The 12,548-nt window shown below is 40.7% G+C and overlaps 1 protein-coding gene across 1 annotated transcript in view; it reads right to left on the bottom strand.

Annotated features, from left to right (window-relative positions):
• FNDC1 (fibronectin type III domain containing 1) overlaps positions 1–12,548 on the bottom strand; it is a 76,138-nt gene that overhangs the window by 19,646 nt on the left and 43,944 nt on the right. The window contains exons 9-14 of the mRNA XM_068152557.1: positions 11,971–12,092; positions 10,175–10,286; positions 8,884–9,258; positions 4,798–4,863; positions 2,851–3,027; positions 734–964 (exon numbers count right to left, since the gene is read on the bottom strand). Of these exons, the coding sequence (XP_068008658.1) occupies positions 734–964; positions 2,851–3,027; positions 4,798–4,863; positions 8,884–9,258; positions 10,175–10,286; positions 11,971–12,092 (1,083 nt within the window). The remainder of the gene's footprint in view (positions 1–733; positions 965–2,850; positions 3,028–4,797; positions 4,864–8,883; positions 9,259–10,174; positions 10,287–11,970; positions 12,093–12,548) is intronic.

The following is a 12,548-nucleotide window of genomic DNA, read 5'->3' as shown; positions in this document are numbered from 1 at the left end:
AATAATTTTTGAGATTCATTCTTGAAGTGAGTTAGGTTTCTCTCTGGCTCTCAAAAGGTCTAAAGACATTAAAGGATGTTAACATGTTTGTTTAACATATTCTCCATTTCTGAACCTCACTTGTCAGACTGATATTTGAGCAAAATTTCAGTTAAAGAAGGTAAGCATAGCCTGGGCCAGACATTCCACCTGAGCTAATCAACTCTGAAAGCCTTCCTACAAAAAGTGCAGAGTACAGACTTGCCAAACCAGAAGCCCCCCTACAGGCATACAGATTGCTCCAGTACCCACGTTGACAGCCAAGCAGGACTCAGACTGGCTCCAGTCATGCAGTTACCTTTGCTCAGAGTGGACTAAAGCCAAATGTTAAATGCACCAAAGGTAGGCTTGGGAGGTGCCTGTAGTGGAGTTGAGGACACTACCTGGGGGTAGAAGTGCTCAGTCAAGCAAAGTGCTATCATAGCTACCATCCAGGCAAGAAGCCATGCCTTCTGAACCACTGGCATATTCAGTGCCAAAATCATAAGATTGCTGGACCAATATGGGCAGGCTAGTCTGGCACTGAGAGATAACAGAGAAAGCTTCTCACTCCTCAGAAAGTAGCTCACCTCCTTCAGAAAACTGCAGTGAGAACTTCACAGGATGTTGGCTCAGTTTAAGATAAAAATGGCTATTTAAGAAAACCTTCCCTTTCCCCACTACCCAATCAGAACAGCAGCTCTCAGGTGTGTACCTGTTACCATGTCTCCTCGAGCAGGTTTGGCCCAGTCCACAATGACAAAGGAGTGACAGCCTTCAACAGCCACAACAGTGATGTTGTGAGGGGCTTTCAGTGGACGCATTTCTTTTTCTCTGAGGTCATTAGGGATGATTTCATCAAGACTCTCCACTTGGAAGTGCTCCAGGGCCTCTGTCAAGGAGCAGGGGGCTGCTGGATCTTTATTGAGATAGGTCACATAAGGAGCTGGAAGAGACAGGGGAGGAGGGGCATTTAGTTAGCAGTTTTGTAGGTACCGCACAGGCTGTAAAATTCTGGAAAAGTAGAGAGTCAAGTTTTGTGAAGCATTTTAAAATTTCTCCCCTTCCAGCCCAGAGACAGTTCACTGCTGCCAATAAAGTCTGGCTCACACTCAATTCGCCTGATGAGCCAGGGGAACGGGATCCCATTTATCCAAAGACAGAATGATCATCTTTGCTATGAGAGGCAAAAGAGAGTAGTCTGACTGCAGGACTTCCAGCTGCTCTGGAAGGTGGAATGAAGAAGTCACCCAAACTTTCCGCCTTTCCACACATGGGAACAGATCTCTGCCAGGGCCTTAGGTCATCTAAGACTTTAGAAGTCAAAGCACTTTGTTTTTAAATAAACATCCTGAAACTGAACTGAAACAACAGAGGGAACGAGAAGAGTAATTCCAAGGTGAAGTCTGACCAGGTTAAATGAAGGGATTATTGCTGTGGTCCCCAGGGTACTAAGGGACCAGGAGTCATAAGACCTTACCTTCCAGGCATAAGTTCCCAACCTGTAACTTCTATTTTTAAAAGCTTTACACTGACTGGAATTGCACTTCAGTTCAGGAAAAGATTAAAGTCTTTTTATTGCCTTAAAAGTCACTGTAACATTCAAAGTAAGGACTGTAAAACTTGCTTTGGAAATGTTTATTCAGTTGCAATAATACAATTCATTGAAATGGTAATATTATTTCCCTAGTGCCTTCAAATGTTCATAAACCAACAGTTCTTGGTTTATCTTATTGGATTTCATGCCCTAAAGGGATTTTTTCCAGATCTTGCAATGAAGTTAATTTTAGCCTCTCCAGCTAAATGAATCAAGAAGCACTGTCAGTGAGAGAGTCAAATAGAAACCTCATGAAATTGTTTGGACAGGGAAACTGAAGATGAACTGAAAGAAAGTCTTGGTATATAGAAAAACAAATCATATATTCCAGCAGCAAAGCTCCATTATAAGCCATGTGAAGCTTGGGGATATTTCAGGGGAAGGTAAAACATGAGTAAAAGTTGACTGTCCATCCCCTGAACTCCCATCTGAAATGCCAGGTGAGCCAGCAGCTCATGTTCAAATGCCAGAGTCTCATAAAGGGCTGGGGTGAGGGCTGGATTACAGTGTTCTACCACCTCCAAAACCCTCCAGTCTGGCCCCCAGCTGCTTCTCTGACAAAGAAGCAGAGTTGCTCCTAAGTCAGATCTGCACCACCTACCTACACACTTGAGTGACTCACATACAGAAGCCAGTCTCATGGCAATGTACTTGGGGCTTCTTCAGTAAGTTTCTTCTACAGAGCAATGATATAAACAGCAAAGTGAAATTTATCTCTATTGCTTTTACTTTTTGTAAAGTTTATATCCAAAATTACATTAATTCCTTGACTTTGAAGCAGACCATTGACATACATGCCTGTGCAAGGTCGGTGAAGTCACTGGGGTTGCATGGGTCAGTGGAAAAAACATCAGGTTTCCCAGAAGATACTTGCACTAATTACTCATGTGAACTTAAAATGATGCAGTTGAGCTAAACTGAGCACCAGAACCAACACACTTGCTCTCAACTTCAGCTAAACCAAAAGCAATGCAGAGTATCAAGCAGAGCGCTTACATTGAAAGAATACAAAGAGGCTTGCACTGCTTCCGCAAAATCAGCATAGGTCCACATGTAAACACAGAAGCATCAAAGCACTACTGTTTGGGTTTCCTAAATGGCAGTTCTTACAAGGACCACACAGTAGTGTGTTGGAGGTATTTGCACAAAGGTCTCAGATTAAGGGCTGACCTTGCTAAAACAAGAATTCTTCACAGCACAAGTAGTAAGCTACACAAACCAAAGCACATCCTTACCAGTGAATCGTTTCTTCCCAGCAATATCATATTCTGACAAAGGGCCAGTGCCAACAACACTAGTCTCTGGACAGACAACTTCAGATTCTGTCATTGTGGAAGCAGTGGTGGTGGTGGCAGTGGTGGTGGTCACAGTGGTGGTGGTTGGTGGTAAAGTGCTCTCAAAAAACTCATAGTCTTCAGAGGAAACATAAAACAAAAATGTTAGCTTTCTTCACGTTATTTTGGTTTAACTGTAAGTTGTTAAACATTTCTGTAACCAGCCACGGCCCCAGGGGAGTGCCATGCACCCTGTCCTAGCTGCCACAATTTCCTTATAAGCTTCTAAGTCAGGATTCATCACACCTCAGCCTTGCAAGTGTTTCTATCAAGCACATGAATAGCGAGTACAAAGTCTTTGACTCAGAGTACTACTGTCACTACTGATTTAGGCCCCACTCACACAGGTAAAAGGAAGACAATAAACTAATGCATTCATACCACAATATCCTGAATGTGCTTAGTCTTCCACCTCCTCTCACAAGCCCCAAGAGAAGATGGAACAGTAATTGAATACCTGGCCACAGCCCTCAGACGCCAAAGGAATGAAAAAAAAAAAAGGGGGTTAAGACAACTCTGTTATTATCCTAACATACTAGAGCTGGTTCATACTGCTCTTAAACCTTCCTGCAACTTAAGAGGTGTAGAGTCTTGTACTTGCCATTTGTGGTCCCATTATGGCCACAAGGGAAAGACAACTGGCCTACACAAATCTGCTGATGTTTAATCCTCCCTGACACTCAATCCTGTTAAAACCAGAGCCCTTTGAAATGCAGATGATCTGCACCTAAGGGGAGGCCTGGGAAAAGACCTGAGTTTTAATGATATCCCATTTTCACAGGGATGTAAGGAACACATGAAGTAGGACTTGTACAATTTTTAGTCCGTACTGTACTCCCTAAACTATGAGTGTTGGCATCAGTATGAAGTGATATGAATAAAAAGCACAAAAGTCTATGATCTCTTCCTCTCAGGTCTGCGCCCTCTTTCTAAAATCCTTTTCTGCTTTTGTTGATGGTACTTTGGCTTAAGATGTCAGCACTGCATTCACAAAGAGGAAATTTTTGGTTATTCTGGTGCCATAAATTCTAACAAAAAAAGCTTTAACTTTGAGTGTGTTTATCCATTTTAATATGCAAGAGCAGGAGCAAGAATCTGAGGATTAAAAGGAGTAGAACATCAGAAGTGAATGCTAGTTCCAGTAAATGAGAATTTGCATTCCCTATGCAATCTTAAACACTGAAAGTTGAGGCTTCCTCTTCAGCTACGTTTGTGTCCTGGATTATAATGCCAAGACAGCATTCATACAACTACACAAAAATCTTTCTCTTGCCTCCTTTTATCTGATTTCAAATCTCTTTTATTTAAATCCCACACGGATTCATCAGAATAATGATTTTATATGTAGATGATCTCATTCTGTATGTTTTATAGTCTAAACACAGACTACACATTTAAAAATAAAAAAAAAAATCACAGTGCTGTAGAGTGCTAACAACTCACTAAGATATTTCAAGTTTCTATGGCTCAGATGTTATTTGCATTTTCTGTTTTAGAAGAGTTCACTGACTTTGACTGGGCTGGAGTCAGAAGTTGTACTGGAGAAAGTGTATCTAGGGTTGAAGCAGTGACGGTATAAGCCAGCTTTGAATGCAACTTAATTCCACAATAGGTTCCTGTTACATTGTAGGACTGACAGAAAGGGACTTTCTCATCCTGAAAGTGCTTTTGCACTTTTGCTCTTCACATATGATGCAGGACTCTGGAAAGCTTTTTCAGCTCACCACTACTTGATTAAGCTGCCATTCACCAGCCTGCCCCCTCAAACCCAATTCTGAAGAAAGAAGACAGAGGAAAAAACAGCCCCAAACATGCCACTTGCAATAGACTTTCACAGTTAATGAGTACCATCATCATATATCACATATGCCTCTGTAGTTGCTGTCACATCTGAATCCAGTCCTGAGAATGTATCTGTTGAAGGAGAAAGAAAAAAAAGTGTTATAAGAATTGTATGTTCTCACCCCTACCCCCCTAGTAAAATAAAAATCTTTAGCCAGTTGATTGTAAAGAAATAAGGTAACTGCCTGGTTTCTGGATAAGAGCCAGAGACAGTTCATTCTGCATACTGCAGTAACAAATGACCAGCTAACAGATGTGTGTGAGGTGCACATAAAAAACAGCCTCCCGACCCACCCCAATAACCACTGGAAATGTAGCCACAAACTTCTCAGATACTTATCCCTACATATTATCTCAATATCTTTGCAGATCATGTATCCAGCACCAGATATATCAATCATTAAGTGCCTTATCTTGTGAACCCAGAAGGCTTCCCTGCAGTCTTGGAGAAATTAATTTCTCCACATCATGCAGAGAATCCATAGAGTATACAGGGGCAGTATTAGCCATGAAAAGCAAACAAAGCAACAGTATTGTGCTGGAACCCACTTCAGGTACAATCAGAAGTCTTCAACAAAATGCTAGGGCTGAGGAGATGCCGGTTCATGAGCAAAGACAAGAGATACAGCTTTGACCTCTGGATACTACACAGAAACTGACAATGTTCCTTTAACACTTTATATGAAAGCAATGATGTTAATTTTTACTAAGCCAGAAATACAAACAAAATAAAATCTCATCTGCTAAGGTCAAACAGTTCATAAATATTCATTTTGCAGGTTTTTTTCACTTAGAACCAACAGTTACTGTACAAGGCTTACATGCTTTTTTTTCTAATACAATAAGCAAGTGATGTTGATACCAACATAAGCTTCAAAAGCACAGGAAATAGATCAATTCTTGTTAGAGTTTCATACAGCAAAACCTGACATTTTCTCATGGTAGATTTCTGCAGCCACTGTTCAGGAGATGATCTACTTGGAAGTCACTTGACTCCCCTCAGGGTAGTCAGTGACAAGTAGATCCTTTGCTGAATTCTGCAGATGCTCTTACCATAACCAACATCTATAATATATGCACTTACCTTTGACTACACCAAATTAAACAAAAGGCTCAGATATGCAGAAATTTGAAGTCCTTCATGAGCACATTTCAACTCATTCACATCTATTTGCTAGTCAGGCTTTGGCCTATGTACAACCCAGGAGAACAAATATTATTTTCTATTTTTGTACTTGTTCTGTCTCTTCTACCTCACTGTCTGGTGCTTCTTTAGTTATCTGTGGCATGGTCATGATAGGGGTAAAATATCTCTCATTGTATAATTTTCTGTACATGCACCAATTTGTTCTCCAGCAGTTCTCCAGCTTGCTTCATCACCCTTTGGTGCAGCTCTTCAGTGAACCCTGCTTGCACCAAACAAGACTAAATCATGCTACGACCGTTTGCCAGTCTTTCACATCTGTGAGGATAGCAGACTGAACACCCACCACTTGATTTTATCACACATGTATAAGACTCCAACATTGATTTCCTTGCCAGTTCATGAAAAAATTTTACCTGATTTCACTGACAAATCATGTGTGTATGGTGAAACTCCTTCTTGAAAGATAAAGACTGTCGAATCTAGTAAAATGCTGACAATAAATTCTACTGGATCAAGCAAAAATCCTGGCAGAAAGCAAGTGAATTTGTGAAAGATTAAGTAGAACATTTGGCAGTGGGTTTTGGCACTTGCAGCCCCCAGATGTTTGTTAGTAAAGGACTTAGCAACAAATACCAAGATTTGGCAGAAAAACTATTTCATTAAATAGCTGAGAGTAATTTCCAGACTCAGAAGAAAGGGCAAGGCAGCATAAAAATATGATTTGGAAATAGTCTAGGAAAACCTGCATTAAATGTTTTGATAGTGCAAGTAGTAGTTGCTTATCCCTCTTGAAACAGACACTGCACTAGTTAAACAAATACAGCCATCAATAAATAAATATCACAAAGATGCTTTCTTAAGCAAGTTCTTCCACGGAGGAGGTCATTTTGCTCTATTTATCCAATGCTGAGGCAGGTTAACAGGATGAAAAGAAAAAGCGGAGGAAAAAAAGTAAAAGATCAAAAAAATCCTAATAATTGTTCTTTAGATAAACTTTCCTAATTGCCAGGTAGGGACAAACATATCTCAAGCTGTACAACAGATAAAAAGAAATCTGGCACTATCTTGTCCTTTCAGTCATCCACTGTGATTCATTTGCACACTGTCAAAGTGCCAGGCAGTTCAGGAGTGACTTCAGGGCAATTCTCATTCAAGACAGCCTTTGCAAAACACTAGTTTTCATTCACACCTCTAACAAAGTTCCAGTTTGCTGAAACCCACGTGGTAGAAAGCAAAAAAAAAATCAAGGAGAACATAAAAATCACATGAAAATTCCCCAACCACAACTCAGCTAAAAATAATACTGCAAAGCTTTTTATTGTTCAGCTTCTGGAGCTTATGGTCAGATTAACACCAGCCATATTTAATAAACTATTACTGTTATCTATGCTCAGAAGAGGTCCTTCAGGTATCAAATTGCACAGTCCAAAGAGAGGAAATATTACATGATATAAGCAACATTTAAGACAAGTGAAAGGAGCTGATGGGAATGGCAGGGACTCTACCAAAAATCATGGTCCCCTTTAGGCAACTTTGAACATACCACGGTGACCATATATGACAATATTTGCGACACTTTAATAGATACAATTAAGAACTATGACAGCACCAAGGGGAAAACCTAAAATCTTCAAAGAAATATCTGACAATGATGGTCACTTTTATACACATCTATTTGTGTGTGTACACATCCACACGTGTACGTATGCAAGCACACTTCTATAAATAATCCTCTATCAAATATGGGGCTGTTAGGTAAATGTTAACACTATCAGACACTGTAATTCCACTTGTATAAAGCACTAACATCTTTGACTCACTACTTGCCCAGAGGACATGGCAAGGGAGTTTTCAGTCTTAGGCTTCTGAGATCCTTTCCAAAGATGCCATCCTGAGATTCACTGAGAGTTGCTAAATATACATCTGTGCATATCTCTACACTCCTCAAAGCACTAGTTCAGCTTTCTAGACCATTTACTAGACCACTAGTAAATCTACTTTGGCTTCAGAGATACAGATATATGGGGGAAAGGTGAGGAGAGTTTCATTTACCCACTAAAACTGACTACGCAGCTGGCAGATGCCAACCTGATATTTGGGTTATGGCCATGCTGCTGCTGCCCATTTGTAGAGTGAATTGGGGATTACCTACAAGAGGAAAGGATAAGGACTGCTATGGTGCCCCCAATCTGGTTTTGCAAAGTAACCAGCTAACTGGTTTGCAATGCAACATGCAGGTGATGGAAGGGTAAAGCATGGTAGGAACAGGCTCAATGTCCAATGTCCCCAGTACATTTGTATTTGTTCACTTTGGATTTCAGTTTGGCACCATCTCCTAAGCTTATATAACTGCAACAGGTAAATCATGACACACACCATTTTATTTTTTCAAATGAGGAGAAATTAATGTATAACCCTTTGCCTTATTTGTGCAGAGCCAGGGCTGTCTTTCCTCAGCTTCATCTGTGTTGTGCTACATTCCTGCCAATCTCTATTGCAAGAGAACAAGAATCTCATTTCACAAAAGCTGATTCCACCATGGCTCAAAAGAGACTTTTCATAATTTATCATGGGAAATGAATATGAAATAAAATGTTCGATGCATTCAGATGTTTTCCTGGCTTCAACTGGAGTGAGAACTTCCTTATATGTGAGTGCTCATGTGTGTGAGCCTACGTGATAGGACAGGATCCAATACAAGGCAACATTTTTGCTGAAATCAACATATTTCTATGAAAACCTTCAGCTTTGAGGAAAGTCAACATTTCCCAATAAATCAAAAACCAACATTTAACACCCAAACCCTTGTTCAGCTGCACTGGTCTCATCTCCTTATCACATGGACCAAAGTCTTCAGAGGCAGATTCTTCCCACTTCAAATTTGTGTAACTGTACTGTACAAACAAGACAACTAAAGAATTTCAAAAAGCACAAAAGGAAGTTACCTTCTGCATTGCACTCTGGTAGGCCATTGACCCCCAACAGCAAGTTGCCCTCATCATCATACTGCCCATAGGTGCCTGGGGGACATGTTGGGGGTGGTTTCTCAGTTGGTGGTTCAGTAGTGGTTGGTTCAGGAGTGGTGGTGGTAGTTGTAGCAACAGTTGTAGTGGTTGTAGTAGTTGTTGTGGTAGTTGTTGGGGGTATTGTAGTAGTAGTTGGGGGAGTGGTTGTTTTCTTAATCATTTCAAGGCCAATCAGAGGTTTCCCTCCAAGGCTTATTACTGGTTTATCTTGTGCACTTGCTACGGGTTTACTAGATCTGCCATGTCCAAACAGAGGTAATCCATCAGGACTCACCATTGGGGCACCCATTTCATCTAGAAGAGAAATGGGGGGAAAAATCAAACAAATAACCCACATTTTATCTGTCCCAAGCTTAAAGCTGTGTTGTCATTATATCTTCCTGTAACTAAGCTGACAGAGGAGAAGGTTGCTATCTAGGAAACAGCCATGGCTAAGGAAGCTGGAAAATGGTTCTAAAGAACATCAGATAAACCACAGTAGGTTTCATTCTTATCAGCTGTTTGATAAACACTTCCTGGGAAAACCAGGGAGGTTTCATTTCAGAATCTCAACATGATGATAGTGTCTGCATTTAGCCTAAGTCAGTCTTGTGACCGTTGATAAAAAGGATGATGAATCCATATTCTGCTCCCTAATGTCAACTATCAGCAATATGTGCTGAGATGCTGTCACTAGAGACAAGCGGTTACACCAAATCCTAGATACAGAAAATATTCATGGTAACAACTCTATCAGCAGGCACTGCATTTAAATTCAAAAGACCTATACAAGTGGACCAGTATGCAAACAGCAGCGTTTTTACAGATGTTACTGTTAGTGGTTATTTTTAGTAGAAAAAACAAAACAATCTCATAAATATGGCTAGTACAGTGCTAGTGGTGGGGAATAATCATCTCTATGTATACAAAGATACAAACAAGCATCAATCCTTATTCTGGCTCAGTTCTGCAGTTTTTTCTAATGCTGACCTAAGTCAGATGGACTCAGATGATTCTTGCTGCCTTGTACTCTACAGCCCCACAGGATGCCCCAAAGCTTCCCCAAATCCTGCAGTGTGCTGACTGCTTGATGGAGACCTGAGGTCCAAGCATCTCTGAATAGCTTCTGTAGGACCTGGGGATGCCTGAAGCACTCAATATATCAAAGACTCGTGCCACATGCACAAAAACTGTAGCTTTTGTTTTCTGTAAGAAGGAAGCTGTCACTTACCAACAATTGTACGTCCATCCCCTCCTAATTTAACTCGGAGAGGGTTTCCTTGGGAATCTTGGAGGTATTTTCCTTCAACATTTAACACCAGCCCTCGGTCAAGATCTACAATCTAAAAGAAATAGATGAACTGAAGTTTAGCTCACACAAGATGAGGTAAAAAGAAATTTCACAACAGGAATCTTGGAGAAATTCAGATGCCAAGCCTAATTATTGAGGAATAGCTACAACACCCAGAGACTTTAAAAAGTGAGTCACTAATTATACAGTAATCACTAAAAAGTCCCTACTGGAGAAAGCAAACCTCCAGGAGCTGGGCTCCAGAGCTGTACAACCATACTGATATCACCTACTCTAGATTCCACATGCAAAGGAGCAACTCCTTTGATTTTCTTGGGCTACACAACTCCCAAGGAGGATTCCTGTAATATTGGAGCATGACCCTGAGTTCTTTTGAAGATGGGATTTAAAACTATGTCTCCGGATCAAAGAATAAGGAAAAACTAAACTAGTTAATTTAGATTGAAATGGCAGTGAAAACAAAGTAGCTATGATTTTAATTGCAGTAGGAGACTCACGAAAAGTCTGTGTCTCATAAAACAAATCAGTCTGAGAGCTTGGATTGAATTAAAGAGAGAATTTCAGACAAAATCCAGTCCACACTGCTGTTTCAGCCCAAAATAGCTGAAAGTCATGCAGTTCAACCTAGGTAACAGACACTGAGCCACAGAACACAAAAATGCAAAAGGTGTTAAATGCTGGGAGGAAACTGGGAAGAGGACATGAGTAGCAGTTCTGGGTTAGCATGACAGACTGTGGAAAAGACTGTAGCAGGAGGGACTGGAGATCCAGAGATCAGTCCCTGAAGTTCTGCTTACAGCAATGCTTTCCTTTCATAGACTAGGGAGGGATGTCCCATGCCCTCTCAAGGACCTTTGTATCCCACTTTCTGGTGCTTTTGGCATTTTTTTCAAAATCCTCCCCCAAATGACATACCTACTACACCTTTTCATGTACCTCTAATGGAAACTGTAGGACTGAAGAGGCCACAAAACTAATGTCTCTATTTGCCATACGGTGTGCAAGCAGCAGTACTGATGCCAGGGAGGCTGGTCACAGTCTCATCCTGCTCAGTATTTGTGCAAATACAAAGGAAACACCAGTTCCTTCCCTGTGCCAATTTGTTATAAACTCAACAGAGGATTTTAGAAGACAAGGTCTGGCCATGCAGGCAGATAGTGAGGCTTTCCTATCAATGGCACCTGAGCTCTTTTAAACACCACTGGAAACAGTCATCTGTACAAATGGCAAAATTCTTGAAGATGCCTATGCATGTATATTTAAAACACTGTAGCACTTACAGGGTAACTTTACATTTTGATAGTCTTGCTCATTAGCTTCTCCCTGGAGTGTGCATTTGCAAGAAGCATTGCTAAACACACCCTTCAATGCAGCTGTCCCGAGCAGTCCCCACTCACTGCATGGGAGACAAGCCATGCATCACTGGGGACTGTAAGTCCCACTGACTTAGAGGTAAAAAAGGTCTCACTAAATTCATGGGAGTAATGCTGCAGTTGAAAATTCAAGCCACCAGGCTTTAAATCAGACATTTAAAATTTAAAACATTTAAATAATGAAATGCAGGATTTGTTACTAGATTTTGATGGAACAGCATATAGCCTCACTTTACAGACTCACTGACTGAAGGCACTGTATGTAGTCCTTTCTTTTCATGTTGAAAACGTAAGTACACAAAAAGTAAAAGCATCTTGAATCTGGCGAGAAGGTCACCCTACCCACTTTGTTCCTTGAGGGCCATTGATTACTCTCTGCCCACTTGGTTTTCCATTATTACCAGGTATTATTTTTCCATTTCCATTTTCACTTTTTGTTGTAAGATTAGGTCTGCCATTGTAACCTGAAACAGAGAAGAAAACACACCATTCTGAAGAAAGTTGTGCAATCCACAAAACCACATTTTAGAATGCACAGAAATGCATTCTCTGACTGACCTGGATGTAAACAAGTGCAGAAAAAGCTCTCACCACACACAGCAAACCAGGCTCATTTCTGCTTGCAGCAACTGCTGTGACACTGTCAAATCCCTGGAGCTGACACAAGCATCTGAAATGGTTTCTTCTGAAGAGGTTAAACACTCATGATTTGTTTCTACCACGTTTAATTGGTCTCTTTATTCCCTCAAGTCTTTTGAAGAAATCAGGGCAACATTTCTAGACAGCACTAGAGATATTAAAATGTTTGTGATCTTCTTAAACATTTGAGGAGTGGGTTGAGTGGTTGTGTTTAATAACACTTGTTCAATCCCATCCTTATACAAAGCCTTAGTAATGAATTGACAGGGGAGGAGATGGGA

Source organism: Melanerpes formicivorus, unplaced genomic scaffold (genome assembly GCF_026170545.1).
Source record: "Melanerpes formicivorus ecotype bairdi unplaced genomic scaffold, bMelFor1.0.p_v2 SCAF_2, whole genome shotgun sequence".
Taxonomy (NCBI): Eukaryota; Metazoa; Chordata; class Aves; order Piciformes; family Picidae; genus Melanerpes; species Melanerpes formicivorus.
Note: the sequence above shows the minus strand (reverse complement) of the source record. Positions and strands in the feature narration are given on the sequence as shown.